Source organism: Dryobates pubescens, chromosome 6 (genome assembly GCF_014839835.1).
Source record: "Dryobates pubescens isolate bDryPub1 chromosome 6, bDryPub1.pri, whole genome shotgun sequence".
NCBI classification, from domain to species: Eukaryota; Metazoa; Chordata; class Aves; order Piciformes; family Picidae; genus Dryobates; species Dryobates pubescens.
The window spans coordinates 13596689-13616892 of record NC_071617.1 but is presented as its reverse complement, the minus strand read 5'-3'; the positions used below and the strand labels follow the sequence as shown (position 1 = coordinate 13616892).

General features: G+C 41.7%; 1 protein-coding gene across 8 annotated transcripts in view; it reads left to right on the top strand.

Moving 5' to 3' along the window:
• Positions 1–20204, top strand: part of MAP7 (microtubule associated protein 7) — a 138073-nt gene that overhangs the window by 24184 nt on the left and 93685 nt on the right. The window contains exon 1 of one of the 8 annotated variants that reach the window (XM_054162635.1): positions 17795–17888. The exons of the other annotated variants lie outside the window; for them this stretch is intronic. Coding sequence (XP_054018610.1) covers positions 17876–17888 — 13 coding nt within the window. The 5' untranslated portion in view covers positions 17795–17875. Of the gene's footprint in view, positions 1–17794; positions 17889–20204 lie in introns of those variants that run through there. 8 annotated transcript variants of the gene reach the window in all.

Here is a 20204-nt window from a genome sequence, read left to right as displayed (position 1 = left end):
TGATTGTGGTGTTCTCAGGAGTCTTGGCACTCTGGCTGCTGTTTGTAAGTGCTCTCAGAAACCGCTGCATGCATTCACTCTTTCAAAATTGCCTTTGTATCCAGGTATACAGAAGTCTGGCTTTAAGAGGAAGTCTTTTACTTGTCACATTGAACTCCAGAGAGATTAATGAGCACTGTCCTGGAGTGTTGCTTCTGGCCATAAGCAAGTGATGATGGAACTCTACTCATTACTGGGCTCAGCTGAATCAGTAGGAGTACATCACTTCTTCCTGCACAAACTCACACATTCTTTGCTTACTCAGCTACCCACAGAGTACTTTTTGTGCCTTTTCCCCCCCCACCCCCTGCTTCTTCAAATTCAGTCTGCACTTTACAACTGAAGAACTTGTTTTTCTGGTATTTGAGAATTAAGAGTTCTAAGTGAAAAGCATCTCAAAAGATTTTTATATTATTCTCAGAAGTGTCTTCAGAAATGACCTGTGCTTTTTTAAAGCCATGTTAAGGAATTATTTAACCCAGTCTGCCCAAAGTTAGGCCACATCAGTATTGTGCCAGGAGAGCAAAATGCCACAATGATGGATGCAGTTTGCTGTATGGTAATGAACCACCCTCACTCACTGAAGTTGCATCTTGTAGTGCACTGTTTTTGCAGCCAAGCACTACTTGAAACTCATACATACAAGTTTCACCTGCATTGAGTTGAAGTACTGTATGAGTAGATGCACATATCTGTGGTTCAGATGTGTATAATGAAGGTGAGGGAGGCAACAGGCAATGTTTAAAAAACAAATGAAAACACAGATGAAGCATCAGGAATCAAATTGTGGAGTGCTTGAGCTTTCACATATCATTGCTGTGAAAGAAAGTATTTTTCTCTTACAGAGAAATGGAGTTACATTTGCCAAATTAATCTCACTGATTTATAGGTTTGATTATGACAGCCACTGAGTTACTGAATTGTCCCAAACGCACCTTAGTGAACTGTATGTATAGATGTACTGTAACTGCTTAGTCAGGCTTTAGGTGGAAATGACTAGGGATAGCATGCAAGTTGTTTATGTTTTATACTAGCAGTTTCAGAGAGGCACTCAAATATTAGCTTCACTTTCTCCTTTAAATGATTAACTTGCTGATAAAGGCAAGAATAAACAAAACTCCAGCAGGCAAGTCATAGAATCATAGAATCAATAAGGTTGGAAAAGACGTCAGAGATCATCAAGTCCAACCTGTCACCCAACACCTCATGACTAACTAAACCATGGATTCAAGTGCCACGTCCAATCCCCTCTTGAACACTTCCAGGGACAGTGACTCGACCACCTCCCTGGACAGCACATTCCAGTGGTCAATAACTCTTTCTGTGAAGAACCTTCTCCTCACCTCAAGCCTAAACTTCCCCTAGTGCAGCTTGAGACTGTGTCCTCTTGTTCTGGTGCTGATTGCCTGGGAGAAGAGACTAACGCCCACCTGTCACTGCAGCTTAACCTGAATGAAGGTTTCTCCAGAAAGTAGATTTTCCCCCACCCCGTACTGGAAGGGGAGACAACAGGTTTGTGTCAAGCTATGCCAGAGAAAGATGAATTATTCTGTGTGTTTGCACCAGGGAACTGTTGTTTTGAGCTGGAATAATACCTTCTGTACCTTCAATAAGATGATAGTACAAGGTTCTCTCTGTTAAACTGTTTGCCAGATTAAAAGTTCATTGAAATTTGTGTTCCTTTTTATTAATGCTGGGCAAACAGGTTGTCTTCTAATGTTTTCAGATTTGTTGAAGCCTAGTTTTGCTCTGTAGAGGCCACACATTTATTTTTTTTTTCCTTGGGGATTAACTATGCTTCTGTAGATTTGAGTCTATATCTAATTTATACAGTTTATCTGTGCAGATGTCAACAAGATGAACTGGATTTGGAATCTGGAGTTGAGCAAATAAAGCAAAGCTATCTGCTGAGACTGGTGGGAAGCAAAATGTGGAAAACAGCAGTGATTCCATGTCACAGAAATCTTCCAGTTGATGCCCTTCACTTAGGAATAAAACTAGCTAGCTGAAGCACTCCTTTTCTGGTGCTAGCTTCAGGGAAAGCAGGACTTTCTTGTTAGAAGTCAGAGTTGTGGATTATTAACCTCAGTAAATGGTTCTCAGTAGTGTGTGTTAGAGGTCAAGCTTAACACTTGTCTTGGAGGAAGAGGCAGAGTCACTTCGCTTAGGAGCTGAGAGTTACCCAAAACATTAAGAACCCAGAAGAAATACTCCTGGTACTGGAAGTCCCAGAAGGGACTTGATATTCCAGCAGACTGATTTTGTAGTTTGGTTGTTGGCCACCTGTTCTCCAGGCTTTATTTCCCTTGTTTAATACTCTGAACTGACATCTGAACCTCCACTTGAGCCTAGCAATTAGCCTAGTCCTTTGCATGGAGGTTGATTTTATTTTACTTGTCTATATATAATAATTTTTTTCACAGTCAACTTTCTTCTGAGTCTTCCTCTTGCATCTGCAGCTCATGTAGGAACAACTGTCCTCCCGCAATCTGACATGCCAGGTACAACTTCTCACAGATCTTGTCTGTGATCTGCCACTGATTTTTTTTGTTTGGCCTTGGAGGGTTGTCAAATGAGGCTGGTGCCACTGCACACTGTTGCAGCCAGGAAGTACTCCAGTTGGTGTAGTTTTGTCTTCAGAAGAGCCTTGCTGCAGCCAGTACCATAGACACGTCTTACTGCATATTATGCTGTGCTAGAAATGTGTTCTATCCTTATGAGGGTCATGGATGCCTCCTAAAGGATCTGAGGGTAGTGGATGACATGGAAAACATTAAGAAGAATTATCTTTGTGCTGGGAGACAATGAGGGAAAGGAGTGAAGAAGTATCATACACTTCCAAAAGTAACATTTCTGCTAAATGCCTGAATCTTAATCTAATTGATGGGAAAGCCAATTGTATCCTGGGCTGCATCAAGAGAAGTGTGGCCAGCAGGTTGAGGGAGGTGATTCTGCCCCTCTACTCCACTATGGTGAGACCCCACCTTGAGTACTGTGTCTATTTCTGGAGCCCCTATTACAAGAAAGATAAGGATGTGCTGGAGTGTGTCCAGAGAAGGTGAGAAGGTCCACAAGGATGATCAGAGGGCTGGAGCACCTCTCCCATGAAGACAGAGGGAGTTGGGGTTATTCCGTTGGGAGAAGAGAAGACTCCAAAGAGACCTTATTGTGGCTTTCCAGTATCTGAAGGGGGCCTACAGGAAGGCTGGTAAGGGACAGTTTAGGATGTCAGATAGTGATAGGACTAGGGGAAATGGAGCAAAACTAGAAGTGGGTAGATTCAGATTCGATGCTAGAAAAAAGTTCACCATGAGTATGGTGAGCTGCTGGAGCAGGTTGTCCAGGGAGATGTTGGAAGCCCCATCCCTAGAATTTTTTAAGGCCAGGCTGGATATGGCTGTGAGCAACCTGATCTAGTGTGAGGTGTCCCTGCCCATGGCAGAGGGGTTGGAACTAGATGATCTTTGAGGTCCTTTCCTGCCCTGACAATTCTGTGAATATGATCATAGTGATGATTCCTGGGCAGTGACAGTCAGACTGGTTGAAAGCCCAGTGAAAGGTCTTGGACCTAAAATCTTGTAACATCCTAAAACATACTCTTAAGTGTGCTGAAGAAGTTTGGTTTTCCCATTCTTGAATTGCAGATCTTTTTCAGCTTCATTTTAAACTCCTGCATTGGCAAGGTTTATTATAGAAGTGCTGACAGAACTTGATTCACGCTGGTGTACAAAGCTATCTTGTTTCTCAATTCTGCTTCAGAGAGCTTTTTGGAAAGCTGTTTTGGAAATGCAGGTTTATCCAGTTACCCGCCCTCGAGATGAGAACTCATCCTTTTATGCAGCCAGTTCGAGTGGTGGTGGTTTTTTTTTCTTTTGCAAAATTGGTTTCCTCATTGCCTGCATGCTGACTAATGCACTGATGAACTTCACAATACTAAATTTTGGCTAGCATACTAAGACACATCAAACCTTTCTGAGCTCATTTGGAAGATAGAAGTGTCATGTCAGTGGTGTTTGCACTTGTTTAGACTTGAGTGCAGCAGTGGCAGTAGGGTGGAAAACAAACTGCTGAACCTTCTTGCCTGTCACTCCCTCTTTATTGTCACAGTTATTTCATTGAGGAAAGGGCACCCCATCATGGACATGGACTCTGCAGAGGTTAGTCTCTTCTCCCAGGCAACCAGCACCAGAACATGAGGATACAGTCTCAGGCTGCACCAGGGGAGGCTAAGGCTGGATGTTAGGAAGAAGTTCCACATGGAGAGAGTGATTGCCCATTGGAATGGGCTGCCCAGGGAGGTGGTGGAGTCACCGTCATTGGAGGTGTTCAGGAGGAGACTTGATGGGGTGCTTGGTGCCATGGTTTAGTTGATTAGGTGGGTTGGATTAGCTGATAGGTTGGACATGATGATCTTGAAGGTCTCTTCCAACCTGGTCTGGTCTATTCTATTCTATTCTATTCTATTCTATTCTATTCTATTCTATTCTGCACAAACTCCAGGCAGTGCTACTTTAACATTTTGTGTGCATTCCCTTTCATGGGGAAACCCAAAACATGTTTACTTCATCCATTTATTCCTTACAGCAAAGGAAGAAAATAACAATTTGTGTTTTAAAAAAATGCTGCAAAGAGGGTAAAGGGGTGAAGTAAAGGCAGATGGCAGTAGCCATCTGTAAACCAGAAAAGGACAACAGTAACCAGCTGCCGAGTGAGATATTGGCAATAAAACCAGGCTATAGCCCAAGCAGCTTGTGTTTGTTGTTGTGCCTGGATTATCAGCATTTTGGTATGCTTTTACACTTACAATCTGTCTTTTCTGAAATATTCCATAATGTATTTATTTACTTTTGTCCCAGGATGTTGTTTTTTTCCACCAAGTTATTCTCAACTTTAAGAAACACAGCTGTCAAGTACTTTGTGTTCAGGAAGTTTCTGTGAGCCTCATTGCCCCTGTGAGTTGCCTGGATTGCTGCTGTAAATGTCTCAGATGTGCAGTATCACTAAAGGCTGTCTGCAGAGTAGCTTTGTTTTTCACTGCAATATGTTTAACATAAATCTTTGGAGTCAGTAACAAATGCAGAGCACAGGAAAGCAGTATAATGAAGACACTGATGCTCACACCATGGTGATGCTAATGGATGCCTCTTTTTTTTTCCTGGTAGACTTTTGTTTAATCATCATCCTTACAGATTTCACTTGTTTGTGCCATCTGCATGATGAGCAGCATTCCAAGGCTGAAATATTTAATGTGACAGTATGATGGTTTGATCTTCTCCTGAGGAATGGGGACATTACAGTGTAGTTCTGAATAGGCTCCTGACCCCAGGGTTTGTAGAAGTGATTTATGTTCATCCTAACTCTGCAAATAGGCCTTGCTATTGCCTGGCTGTAAACAGGAGTTCAGTGTGTTTTACTGCTGCTAGCAGTTCCCTTTAATGCTCAGCTTAAATTTTGAGCAAGTGCTGTTCTCTGGTGTTTCTCTTTATAGTCCAGGTTTTGATTAGGGAGTTTTCTTAAACTTGTCCTGGGATTCTTTTTCAGAAAGATCTAGATAATTGCCAGGTGCAAGCTCTTATCACTAATCTAGTCCCAGATGGTGATGTTCTAGCCTTTTTTTGGCTATAAATCAAGGCCAAAGAAATCTGCTGATGAAATATGGAAGTCTGCAGAGCAATTTTCAGTGCAGTTCTCTGGCAGAGGCATATATGTCAAAGATGCCTTTGACCTCTTTTGATTGTGGTTTGTGGTGTTGGTTTGGTTTGGGTTTGGTGTGTGGGGGTTTGTGTGGGTTGGTTGGTTGTTTTGTTTTGGTTGGGTTTTTATTTTTCCTTGTTTTTTGGTTTTTAAGTAGGGGAAACAACAATATGGCCTTGCAAACTCGACCTGGTAAATTACCAAAAGGTTTAAGAAGGTGGCCTGTGTTAGTGAGAGTTACGGTCCACTCTTACTAGCCCTTGTCTTGACCTCTGGGGGTGTGGTTTGACACATTGTGACCAGTGAGTCATTTAAACAGGCACCTGCTCTTGAAACCAGAGAAGCTAAATTAGCTTCAGAAAGAAACGATGTAGGCAGCAACCTGGTGAGGAGGTTTACTTTTCTATTCCTGTTTTGTCAGTCCTTAAAGAGAGCCAAGATAGTTCTTATAATGAAGATGTAGAATAGTTAAAGGAAGTTGGTAGAGTTGTTGCGTACTAAAAAATGGGATGTTCTGTGGAGTAAGCAGGATCTAACAGCTGTAATTCAAAGTAAGACTCTGAATTTTTCTCTTGGTTACAAACCCTTTTGTAATGAGTGCATCTCTGTGGGGCCATTTATTTATTTTAAAAGCCTTTGTTCTTCCTCATTCTCAACTAATTCTCTGCCACAGACAATCTAATCTGATCTGCTCACTTTGGTGGACTGAAGTAATGTGAAGGTACACCAAGAGAGGCTAAGGGTGTGCAAGAGTCGTGAAGTCAAGAGAAGATGTAACAATGTAGATATGGAGTCATGCTCTTCACTTGAAGAGGGCTTGGGGTTTTTTTTTTGAGTTTTGAAGCAACTGTCTTCTGAGGCTGGTTATTGGAAAACTAGTTACTGATTAATGCTCCTTCTCAGACCTGTGTTTCAAAGACTGCCTTTGCCTTTCTCGTGACTTAGAAAATAACCAGTGATAAATATCACGTCTAGTAACCTTTACAGCAACAATCTCTGTTTCCCTCTCTGGGGAGGAGAAACTTGGGTTTTGCAGGACACCCCAACAATAGCGATTATAAAAAAGTCTTCCCATTTGACTCAAGTATTCCAGGCTGCAGGGATTATTGAATATTATACTCTGGAAGAACTGCTGGACAGTGAGACTCTAATTACTTGTAACTGAGCAACAGTGGACCTGCTTCTCATTCTTTGCACAGTGTTTTCTCTCTTTCTTTGTCACAACTGATTTGATTAACCTTTTGCTTGAATGCTCATTAAATTAAACCAGCATCAATTATATACTCCAAAAATGTTTCCTATGTTTCCTATCATGTATATGTTTGTGACCTATATCTGTATCTGTGTAGAGATATAGATATATCACAACATTCTTTTTCTTTTTTACCAAATGACAACAATGTATTTTGCCTGTAAATCTTCTGAGAAGGCTTTGCTGCTTGCAGGTGTTAAAAGATGTTGTGAAATCACTGTGCATATGCTTAAACTTTCACTCTCTTTTGTGCTTTTGGATCTTCAACTGGGAAAATCCAATGAGATCTGGCTTTCCTCTTACATAACACATTGCTTGGAACACATTGCAATGGACAATGCTGAAGTAGTGTGGTGCTGAAGTAGTCTGGTGCTGTGAGGTGTCCCTGCCCATGGCAGCGGGGTTGGAACTAGATGATCCTTGTGGTCCCTTCCAACCCTGACTGATTCTATGATTCTATGCATTGTGTCTGATGCTGTGCTTTTTAAGGAGGGGGAAAAAACATGGGAGAGTAAGAAGGTTTATTCCAACTTTCTGCCAAACGAGACATTAATTTGTGTTGGGTACAACTCACTGCTTAGTGAGTGGAGCATAGAGGCTTATGATAATCAGCAGTGGGGCCTTTTCTGCTGCTTCCCCCATGCTGTACTCTGTGACCTGTCTGGGCAGGGCTACCATGGGTTGTAGCTGGTCAGAGCAGCTCAGGTACTGATACCTTCAGAGTAGGGCTTTTTAAATGGACTGCTTCCGTAACATGTTGATTGTGATTCACTGAGCAATACCGTTAATGTGCCAGTAGAGGCAAAAGTTGTGTGCTGAGGTGTTGGTGGCCCGGCAGTTGCCAGCCATAGATAATTCTACAAACATTGAATTGTAGTCTGCTGTCACAGCTGGAATGCTGTCCCGTGGCATCAGTTTGAGCCCGGCTGTTAAAGGACTGAAGTAATTTATTTTATGAGCACTAAGAAGTTAAACTTCACATGTGCTTCCTTCTCTTGGATCTTGAAGGTCTAAATGTCTTCCAAAGGTCTTTTAATAAAGCCCTCTCTGAACAGAAGTTGAAACTGGAAATTGGAAAAGTATGCAAGGGAAAAACAAAGCTTACTGACCTTGAAGTATTTAGAGTATTGCACAGGACAGTTGCAACCAAATGGTTTGCACTTTTCAGAGCTTCAGGTGTTTTGCAGGGCTGTAATCCTGTCCTGTGTAGTTGTAAGTCATGTGTAGTACAAAGCCTGTCACAAGAAGAGGTGTGTGTGTGGGAAATATAAAGGAGGTGTTTGGCAAGAAGATGCATGATAAGACTTGTGCAAAAACCATTAAAGAGGCTGGGCCAACTTTGTTTCTGTTAAAATTCTTCTGAAATGAATTGAAGTAGTGACTCTGACCTCCTTTTTTCAGGCTTAGAGCACTTTTTCTTTTGGTAATGGACTGAAAGCACTTACTGCCCTGTTCTGCCTGTCTTTCTGAACTGACGTGCATTTTGCAAGTAAACAATTAGCATTTTAATTCTTGCTTGAGATAAGTAACCATACAGTAGTGACAGGACTAGAGGAAATGGTTTGAAGCTGCACCAGGGGATGTTCAGACTGGATGTTAGGAAACACTTCTGCACTGAAAGAGTTGTCAAGTGTTGGGAAGGGTCTGCCCAGGGCAGTGGTGGAGTCACCATCCCTAGAGGTCATTTAAACAGCATGTGGACCTGATGCTTAGGGACATAGTTTAGTGTCGACCCTTCAGGGCTGGGTCGAGGGTTGGACTGGATGATTTTTGAGGTCTCTTCCAATGGGATGTATTCTGTGATTCTGTATCCATTTCAAAGAAAGAGAAAGCTTCCAAGGAGAGATTTAAGCTGTATTCCCAAAAGCTGCCTTGAAGAAACTGGTGCAAGTTTCTCATCAGCCTTTGAATCCCAGATCTGTTTATCTTCTGAGTTACTGATGGGTCTGTACATCCTGCTGTCACATTCAGTCATATCTCAAAATAGTAGAAGTACAAAGAAGTTTATAATTTTGCACTGGAGTAGTTAAAAAAAAGCCTTTCTTGAAAAGTAGGGAATTGTTATATTATTAGGCAGCTTCCAGAAAGGGAGTTTGGAGCTGAGCAGCTGTAAAACGCTCTGAATCACCCCTCCCCTCCGTCAGGGTTGAGGCAAGCTGGCAGGACTGCAGGCAGTGCTGCTCCAGCACAGCCTGCTATTGCTTGTATGTAAAAACAAAAGGCTTCAGTGCTGAAGTACTCAGCCTGCTACTTGTCAGAGAGCAGGGCTCCATAGGATTTAAGGGGAAAATAAGAGTGGCACAGGGAAGAAGGATATTACAAAGGATTATTCCAATTGTGGTTCAATTGTATTTTTTATTCCTGAAATCTTGCTTTTTCATGATTCATGTGTCTTTGTTGAAATGGTTGCTTTCTTGAAATGGTTACTTACCTGGTTTTCCCAGAAAATGGCACTGTTTACTTGGAGTAGCATGTACTTGTGCACCACTAGTTCTTCAGACTTCTCATGTGCTTCAGTTTCCCAAAGATCAAAGCTGCATTTACAGGAACTGGGCAGGCATGATGCTGGACTGGGTCCAGGTTCCTTGGGTTTGTTCTTACAAAACTGGCAGTAAATGTCTGGTGAGTTTTGCAGCCATACCATAAATTTGCCGCACTGCTTAAATCTATGGGGACCTGGCGCTGGATTCAACTCTGCTGCATCATGAGTCAAGAGAAACTAGTGTTAAATTGATGGGTTGTGAATGCCATCCAGTGTATATAAAGTCAGCACTTTCCAACACAAAAGCTGTAAGCAACTACTGATGCAGTTGGTCTGTGCCTTAGAGATCCTATCACAAAAAAGTGAGGTGGTACACTCAATTCTTTCATGTGTAGTCTCTGAAGTCTGTGTTATTGAATAGTGAACGGGTCCTGGAAGTTATTGGCTAGCTCTGGAGGCTTTTTCAGGGGTTTTGGTTGGGTTTTTTTTTTGTTTTCTTTCTTTTGTTCTGTGCAAGTACTTCAACTTGTGCTAATGAGGCTACTGCTTTAAGACCAGGCTTTGGCTGCAGCTTATGTACTGCCTAAAATAACACTTTGGGAAGTAATGAGGCTACCTACTCTCACTACTGAATGAAATGCTTAACTGCTGCATGATTGTTCAGGCTTTAATCACTGTTCAGTAATTGCCGTGTTTGATAGTGTAGCTCTGTTTTTAAATCTGTTCACCAAATTCCTCAGTTCAGAGCTGTTTCCTCAAAGAGCTGCCAAACAGACAGCTTAGCTAAATGCAGAAGAGACTGTTCTTTCCACAGCATTTTGTTTACTAGGAGAAAGTGGAACAGCGTGGAGGAAAGGTGCACCAGTACATAAGGTGCATTTCCTGACAGCGCATGCAGAGAAGATGTGCAGGTGTGTAGTCACATACAGATGTGCTTATAACGAAAGTGAACTGGTAGTGTTTCACAAGGAGGCGTGAATACCATGGGTACTGGATGGTAGGTACACCTGTAACACTTTGTGACACCACACTAAAACATTACTTTGGAATATGTCTGCATTTCCTAAGGAAAATGGCCTACCTTGAACTGTTCGCTGAAGTTCCTGTCTTTGCAGTAGTAACACCCAAGTGAAGGCAACTTTAACTGCTGTTGCCTGCATTTGTTCTGCTACTGAAGAGTGTACCAGATGTAATTGTTTACCTAAATGTGTGGAATAACTCCCTAAGTTCACTCATTTTGAGCACAAGCCCTGTGAGGAGTGGCTGAGGGAGCTGGGATTGTTTAGCCTGGAGAAGAGGAGGCTCAGGGGAGATACTGCTCTCTACAACTACCTGAAAGGAGGTTGTAGCCAGGTGGGGGTTGGTCTCTTCTCCCAGGCAACCAGCACCAGAACAGGAGGACACAGTCTCAAGCTGCACCAAGGGAAGTTTAGGCTCGAGGTGAAGAGAAAGTTCTTCACTGAGAGAGCTGTTAGACATTGGAATGTGCTGCTCAGGGAGGTGGTGGAGTCACCGTCCCTGGATGTGTTCAAGAGGGGATTGGATGTGGCACTTGGTGCCATGGTTTATTTAGTCATGAGATGTTGGGTGATAGGTTGGACTTGATGATCTCTGATGTCTTTTCTAACCATATTGATTCTATGATTCTATAGTGGGTAGGAGTGAAGCAAATTTCAGACTCAAGTGAATTGCCTCATAACCATATTATTAATTAAAATAGCTGTTGGTTTGTTTGTGGGTTGGTTGGTTTGTTTGTTTTAATGTTGATTATATGGATATAGATTCATAGATTTATAGAATGGTTTGGGTTGGAAGGGATCTGAACGATCATCCAATCCCCCCCCCTGCTCCAATATGGGCAAGGAGACCCTCCACTAGACCAGACTGCTCAAGGCCTCATCTAGCCTTGCCTTGAACACTTCCAGGGTGGGGGCATCCATGATGTCCCTGGGCAACTTGTTTCAGTGTCTTACCCTCCTTACTGAACAGAATTTCTTTCTAATATCCAGTGTAATCTACCTTCAAGCTTCAATCCATTTCCTCTCATCCTATCACTACAAGCTCTTATAAAATGTCTCTTCCTGGTTGGCGTAGTTTGGGCTGGGTGCCCTCTGCTACAGGGGTGTTTCCTGTGTCCAGAAGTCCAGCCCAGTGGGTGGACACAGGAAATTAGGTATTTCTACCATAATCCCTTGCACCACTATAAATTTTACGGTGGGGTCTGGCACTTCCTCTTTTCTTCCTCTCTGACACACAGTAACTGGGGGAGAGATCTCCCAGCCATGGGCCTGATTAGGCCCAAGGCCACGGGGGGATGGGCAGTCTCAGATCTGGCCAGCTGAGACTAGTCTAGCAGTATGGGGGGGGGGGGGGGGAAGGAGGAGCCCTGGGGGTTGTGGGTACACCCTTAGGTGGGGTTGGGATCTTTCTGGGTCTGTTTTGGTCTCTTTCTTGTCCCTATGTTTCTTTTTTGTACACACTCACTGTTCTCTATTTAAGCTTTCCACCACTTTTGCAATCTGTTTGTCTGAGTTGTTATTTCTGCGTGTGGTGGGGAGGGGGTTTGCCCCAACCCATTACACTGGCTTTCTTGTAGGCCCCCTCAGATACTGGAAGGATGCTACAAGGTCTTCTCAGAGCCTTCTTTTCTCCAGCCTAACTGAAATCCAAATGTGTATAATTATATGAACTTTACTGTAGAAATGTTTGAAGCCAAAATGCTGTCCTGAGAAGGTTCCATCACTAAAACTGTGTAATTGGGGGGAGGGGGGTGGGGGAGAAAGTTTTTTACACATTTGAATCACATTGCTGGACACAGAGGCCTTCCTTCAGCATCTTGATGAAGCTTCTCGGACTACCCAGGTCATGCACAGCCCTTGTTCCCGGCAAATGGCTCATGAGGGCTCAAAGAAAGATGTATTGTTTGTTCTTCTTCCTGGAATAGGAACTGCAGAGCACTTCTGGTATCCATCAGCTGCCAGCCAATTTCTCTGCTTCTCTCTTCTTCTGTCTGTGCTTTGCCTTACGCAGCTTGCTCCAGGATAGCCGTGGAAGTGATTAAATTTTCAAAAAGGGCAGAAGGCATCTCTACATTTGTTCCTTCTTGGTTTTGAGCTATCACACTCTGCTGTTTTCCGTAAGTGCTCTATGGAGCTTGGGAAATGTTTTCCACATGAGAGATCTGCTCTTAGAGCACCGATGCTGCTACTTAATTATTCTCTTTTGTGCTTACATACATCACCCTATGCAGGGCTGCGTGGTACAGAGAAAATAGACTTTTACCAAAACATTAAAAAAACCTCCTACAAACTACTAAGATTCACAAAGCTTTTGTTTTGTTTTGTTAAGAAATGGAAGATAAACATTTTTAAAGAGAGTAGGATAAAGGAAGGACAGAGCTCAGACAGTGAGCTAGGCAAGCAAACACAACTGCACCGACAAGGAGCCCTGACTTCTGCTTATTTTCATGCCACTGTGAATATTGACTTATATTTATATATATACACAAAGTTAAACTGTGTTATTACTGCTATGATTCAGGAGCAAAAAGGAAGAAACTACTTGTTCAGATTTTCAATATGTTTTTCTGTTAATGTATTAAAAGAGTTCCATGAGGACATTGAATCTACAGTGGAAGCAAGAGTCTTGTGAGGAGAGTTTTCAGGCCTATAAATGTGATTGCCTCCTGGTTACCTGCAAGGAAGAAATGAAAAATACTCATCTATGTTTTGATACCTAAAGAACAGGGGAGGGAATTAATAAATCTGTATATGCATGATAAATAACTGATGTGGTGATTTAGTATGGAGGCATTTATAGACACAAAGGAAAGAGTGACACTTCTATTTGCAGTTAATTGCACAGGATTATACAGTTCTCACAAGTGTAAGCATTACAGACTCAGTGCAGGAGGGGCAAGGTTCTAAATACCAAGCTGTGTATAGCAGCTATATGTATGTATATATCAGTGTCTTCTGATAGAGTTATGATGAAAACTTCCCATGGACAGTTTCCAACATTGTGAAATTCTTTTAATAAACTACTTGCAGATCCTTTTATACTTCTTTAAAAGGAGGTAGAGTTAAAGCCTTTGTTGAGACTTTGAAAACCTGTTGTACCAGTGGATTTGTCTTTTAATATTTAAATTTAGGGTCATATTTCCTGACAGTGGTCAATGTAATGAAAGTCACAGTGAAGCAGAGGTATTCAAGGGAATATAACATGTTGAAATACACACTCACACCCCTGCCCCTGCCAATGTTTCTCTGCTGCTATTTGACAACACTGACTGCATTTAGGCACTTTCAATATTGTCAGCCTGCTTCAGTTTTCCTCATTAGGATTGGCATCAGAGTATATCCTTGAATTTTTCAGGTTTTCTTTAGATTTCTGGCACTTAGATTTTCCTCCAAGTCCTCTCCCTCTTTATGAATACAGGTTAGAACAGAGCCAACCTATGACTTTTGCATGTGATCCCCTAGGCATGCAATAGCCTTGTCAGAAACACAGAAGGAGCACCAAGTCTTGTCTGATGCTCATATAATTTCCATTTTCTTTTTTGTTCAATGCTTTCTGTACTGAACCTTCTTGGAGACGTGTCTAGAAAGTTAAGCAACAAGCTGTAACAGTAGCTTCCTCACTGAATACTGTGCAGCTATCATATTACTCATTTTGCAAGGGCTGTGATGATGTAGGCTAGTGTTCACACTCGTGTGGCTGATGACTGAACTTTACCTTGAGGGACTAGCTAAAGAGAAGTCTCCATACCTTCTGTTCTGCATTGCATTGATGTCAGGGAAGAAAGGATGGATTAGTCTGGAGTGATAAATTGATAGTATGTATCATTTTTATGCTTTAAGTGTTGGGTGGTTCACAGGCAGTTTAAGAAGGCCCACTCTCAGAGTCTAGCCAGCTAGGGATGCAGGGTGGAGATTGTTCTGGTTTTACTGCTGCTCACATGGCTAAAGGTAAAGCCTTGGCTGCCGGTGTAGGGCAATCCTCCGCTAATCTGGGGAAATCCGTTTTGTCTCGGTCAGTTGATACAGGTAACGATATCTTCACTCAGACTGAGCTTTATTCCTCAGAGATAACTTGGAGGATGACATGAGGAAGAGAGGCCACTGTCCTCTGCACTGCAGAGATTAAAATGTGTCTCTCGGTATTTTAATGAGAGATGTACACTTGTCATTGTCCCAGTGCATCAAAGATCTGTTGAATGGAAATGGCTGAAGTTTAGGAAGATGACTCTGGGATGTCCCTAGTTTGTTAATTCATTTATCACCTTAATTACCTTCTGGTACCTACAGTATCATGGATAAGCATGGTTAATGTTTGTTACTGCAGTGCTGTAACACTCATCTCTTTTGGTTCAAGATGCTGCCTTTTAACATGGAGTGTGGGATGGTGGAGAAAGATAAATTGTGAATTAGCCTGAAATGTGACAAGGGATTTAAGGGCATGCTGTCTGGCATGCTGGGATCAATCTTTGATCCCTCTGATCTTTACTTGTTTAGCTCTTCCAGGTTACATGTTTTACCTGATCTAGAAAAAACATCAGCTGTTAGCTTTTCCTAATCTCTGCAGAAAGAGAAGAGTAGGAAAACTTAATTTAGAAAACAATTGAGAAACTATGTAGGGGAAACATCTATCAAAGTTTGTGTCTGTACTCTTGTAAAGTCAACCTTCTATAATATTTCATGGTTGTGGTTTGTTTTCTTTTGCAAATACCACCTTTTTCTTTACCTGACCTTTTCATCCTGCACCAAGTATTTTAATACAGCCTTTCTCATATGTGTTGTGTTATACACAGGCACTCCAGCTCTGCATGGAGATAGCTTTCAGATGACTCTCCCTTTTAAACTCAGCTAAATAATGTTTGTTAAGGATTAACTTCAAGGATGAAAATTAATTTTTCTCCCTCTTTTCAGCCCTGGCCTATCAAGAAGTTTTAGTGCCTAACCCTTCCTTGCAGCAGAGCTGCTCAGTCTTCATGGCCTAAATGTATCTAGGGCATTCTGCAGCAGCTCTAGCACACTGTGCAGCTATTTTTGGCCATGTAGCTTTTGTCTGACAGTGCTGGAGAAGGATGGCATATGCTCAGTGCTGTGCATGTGACTGATCTAAGGGTGAATGATGTGATTTAGATTAAAAAAAAAAAAAAGGCATCTGTATTTATCAGCATTTTAAAAAAACCCAACAACTCTATATAATATTACAACCCATACAAATTTAATATGCTTGACTGCATTAGTTTTAATTTCCTTTCTTATGTAATTGTGTGCTCAATGGACTATGCATTGGAAAGTGAATTAGCAAGTTAATTTACCCTACATGTTGGTGGCAGACTAGCTTTTGCCTCCTCAGGCCACACAATCTGAACTGCAATGTGAGTGCATCAGAACACACAAGCACTACTTCATACTGTTAGAACCATTGTAGGGTGGGGTTAGTTTAACCTCTTCTCTCCCTAGATTTTTAATTCTGCTTCACAGTCAGCATCAATGGGGTGGGTTTGGACGTGCTCTGAATGAGCTTGGTTCTGGGTTTGTGTGTTTGTTTTCCCTACTTTATTTGCTGTGCCTCAGGGGGACCACTTGTAGAGCAAGGTACCTGCTCATCATCTGATCAGGATGATGAAATTAATTAATCTTTAGTGTTCGTAATCAAAGGTAATTAATGCTTACACTCAAACCACACAGTGATTAGCAATCTGCCTCCCTAATATTCCATAAAACCTAGTTGCTTCAGGCTCACATTTTTACAGAAAGAGTTCTAGAGCCTTAGTTATTGTTTCTACCACAGGGTACTTAGGACCCCAGCAAAAAATTGGGCCCCATTATGAGACTGAAGAAGAATGCATCAGGGCCCATTTGAACAGAGAATAGAAACATTTGAATCTAAAGATACAGATCCAAGGTGGCATGCCTAAGAGGAGTTAGTGCTCCTGGGGGTATCATTGCTATGGTTATATGGGAAAACTCTGGCAGGACCAGATGTTCAGTCCTACTCTCAGAGGCTCCCTGGCCACAAGGCTGCTTTTTGTGTTGCAGCCCAGGCTTGGCTGTGTTGTCAGGGCAGAGCTTTGACTTCTGTGGACTTTTCTAAGCTCTACATGGATTTGCCATGTAGAGTGGGTGGGAGATGCTCATGTGTCGCACAAGAGTATAGTAGTTGTTATGGCTTAGCAAATTATTATTGTGGAACTAGAGTGCTTATAAGCTGTTGGCAATGAAATGAGAGTCTAGTGAAGGCATGATCTTGTTGATGTGACAAATACAATTTAATTTCTTTTGTAACAAAATTTATAGTGATGAATTTAAGAGGATTGTTCGATTGTATTGCATAGAAGTGTTTTATATCTTACAGTGCAAAGTAAAACATGATGTAGAAAATGTGATAATGCAGCACAGATTTTTCAGGAAATAAGGATTCAATGTGCTATTAGCATTTTTTTGAGGATGGGGGAAGTACTATAGCAGGTGCTGTTAAGGTGCTATTGACTATGCTATTGCCATAATATTGGGTGAAGTGCTGACATTAGTGATATCACTTGATATCACTCTGCTCACTGGAGTCTCATTTGTTATCTGCCAACAGAAACACATCAAGAATTACTTGCTGTCCAAGAAATGCTGAAAAGTGTACCCGGTGCATTCATATCTTGGCTATAGCTGTACCTGCTTGTGTACATGTGCAAAAACCCTTCACTAAAAACAAGGTCCCATCCAAGTTTTGTTGGTTTTTTTTTTTATTATTTTGAAATGTGTGTTGTATTTTTTTTAACATTGCTGCAACTGATCTGTGCACTGAGGTGTTGAAAACAGGCTGGATATTTGAAACTATTGAGGGACTATCCAAGGCAAACATAGAGGCTCTGCTGTCCTATTTTGCCGTTTTATCTGGAGGCAGGTTGGAGCTGACTGACCAAGGCCTTCCTCCCAGGCAGTGTGTTTTGAAATAGGAAGTGGGGCAGTGTGGTAGACAGCTGCCAGCACCAATAACCGGTGGCTTGAGCTGCTTAACTGAGGCTAAGCCCAAATCTATTGACGCAGAGCACGGGGAAGTGCTCGGCAGACTTCTCCCCCCTCCATATCCTTGCGTATAATCTCATGATGCTGTGGATGTGACAAACTCCATTTTGATCAGTGTTGGTCCAGAAATGGTGAGAGTGGGTCACATTTGACCTCAAAAGGATATTCTGATGGTATGCAGTTTTGACAGTTTCTGAAGCTACACCTTTTCCTTCTGTGATACCTTCTCCTTTCTGCTCTGGGTTTGCATCACTGCTGGCTTAGACTTTTTTAAATGTAGGATGAGAGACTGAAGCCATTCATATGGGGTACTATGGATCATGCTATGGATTCACAGTAGACCTCTGAGGGGCAAATGAATGCACAGTACTGAATATAATGGACGAAATAGGTAAGTGCCTTGTTCTTCATATTTCCAGAAATAATCCTTTTAAATGGCTTTCCAATCAAATTTTGTAGATGGAAAGCACTAGTATCTCTACTCATGGGATGCATGAGTGCTTTTCCTTTGTACTTTCACTTTTTAATTAATTGTAAGTAGTGTAGCAGGGTCCAAGGAGTTTGCAAAAGAGTGATCTGTGCATACGCTGATATTTGGATTTGAATTTTTTCAAGACACATTGTCAGATGTAAGAGTTTATCTTTCTTTAGTGTTTGCAGTTAATAACTAAGTAATTCACTGCCAATTGTATTACAAAGCCACAAATTTCTTAGGCAAGTGGACTTCTTGGTTGTAAGTAGCCATATTCTTGATATATAGTGTAGTTGCCTACTTGCTCACTACCTCATTCAATCTAATTTGTTTTAACTTCAGGTTTGCAAGACTGATGGGAACTGAGGATGATAATATGCAGAACAGGAAGGGGACTGTTTATAATCAAATCTTTTCATAAATTAGGGGCTGCAGTTGCTAAATCAGTAATGCAGCATCTCAATTCCAAGCAAAGCAGCAATTTTGGTAGCAGAATATTTCCTTTACTACATCCACCCTAGGCCATACAACTAGAGAAAGATGTTCTGTGGTGTAGAAGTTATGCATGAGGAGTTATTTCCCGAGTGGGGAATTATCAGAGCCTTTTGTAACTCTTAAACTCTTCAGTTATACGTTTGTACGTGCAGAGCATGAAAATTAGTATTGTTTTGCGTTTTCCCTCCTGCCTTGACTTAGCTTATTTTCTGATGACTAAACTCAGCAAGATTTATTTGAAAAAATAGTAAAATCTTCCTTATGAGTATACTTGTCTGCTGTCCCATTTTGTCAATCAACATGCCCAGTTTCCTCTTTTTAGTAACTGCCTGCTGTATTTACTCTGTGAACTTTGCGTTATGCCATATGGGTATCTTTTTGGTTTGCTGTGAACTATGTCTGAAGTAATAAATGAGTTGCTGTTTTCTTTGTTGTAAGTGCTGCTTAACATACCTCAAAGTAGCCTGATCACAGCATCACAGGATCACAGAATGTTAGGGGATGGAAGGGATCTCTGGAGATCTTGAAATCCAACCCCTTTGCCAGAGCAGGACCATAGAATCTACTGCAGGTCACACAGGAACACATCCAGATGGGTCTTGAAAGTCTTCAGAGAAGGAGACTCCACAACCTCTCTGGGAAGCCTGTTCCAGTGCTCTGTTACCCTTACAGTAAAGTTCTTTCTCATGTTGAGGTGGAACTACCTATGCTGTAGTTTGCATCCACTGAATAGCAGCTTGATGCTTCACCTGAAATGTTTGTTTTTCCCCTTATTGTGTTGACAGCTCACAGTCTCTGAACAGAGATGTGGCTTTTCTTCATCTTCTGTATCCCAGGTGCCAGCTGCAGAAGTTTTGGGTTTTGTTTGGTTTATTTGTTTGGATGTAGGTTTGTTTGACAATTGGTGTCTGGCATGTTTGGCTCTAGAGCTAATGTGGAGGAGTGGAAGCTAACATACATCCTGCAATCGGTCCTGCAATCTGACAAGTCAGCACCTCCAGATGTTGACTTCTGTTGTAATGCCTGCCCTGGCACAGAGCAGTGATTGATAAGTGCTTGCCAAGTGCTTGTCCATCATGTGGTCCAATTCCAGAGAGCAAAGGCTGCATGTGCATGCATACTCACTGCACAATCAGAGGTCCTAGTAAATGTTGCTTGATTTGATGTCTGCAACTTTCATTCTTTAAAACTGTGGTTCTCATACTGGGATTGTTCTGAAAGTGAATTGAGTGAAAGGTTCTTTAATCTCCAAATCATGTGGTGAAATTATAACAGGGAATTATCCTGGGGTTTTTGAATGTACTGGTTAAGTGAGACAAGTCAAATTTAGTGCTCCTGGAAACAAAGTACTGCTGGTACTACCTGATCGCTTACTACTCTACAGGCATATTTAACTCTTTTCCTGATGGTCACAAGAATTTCTCCCTTCTTTTGTTCTTGAGCTTAAATTGCAATCTTTTTCTCTTGGGAGTGGAGGATTTAGGGAGGAGAAGGAAGGAGATGCTGAGCTGTGGAATAATAGTGAGGGGCTCAAGCACTGGAAGTAGGATGAGACTACCTACCTCACCTTAATTGCAAACACAACTGGGAACTTCCGATGCTGACAGAATGATGTAATGTTAAAAAACCCTTGGAAATTCAATTCATATGAGATTCTGATAGTGGTTGCAAAGTGGTGGAATTTTGCAGTTATCAGACAATATTGCCAAGCAGAAATGGAAGTATAATATAATAAGAAAA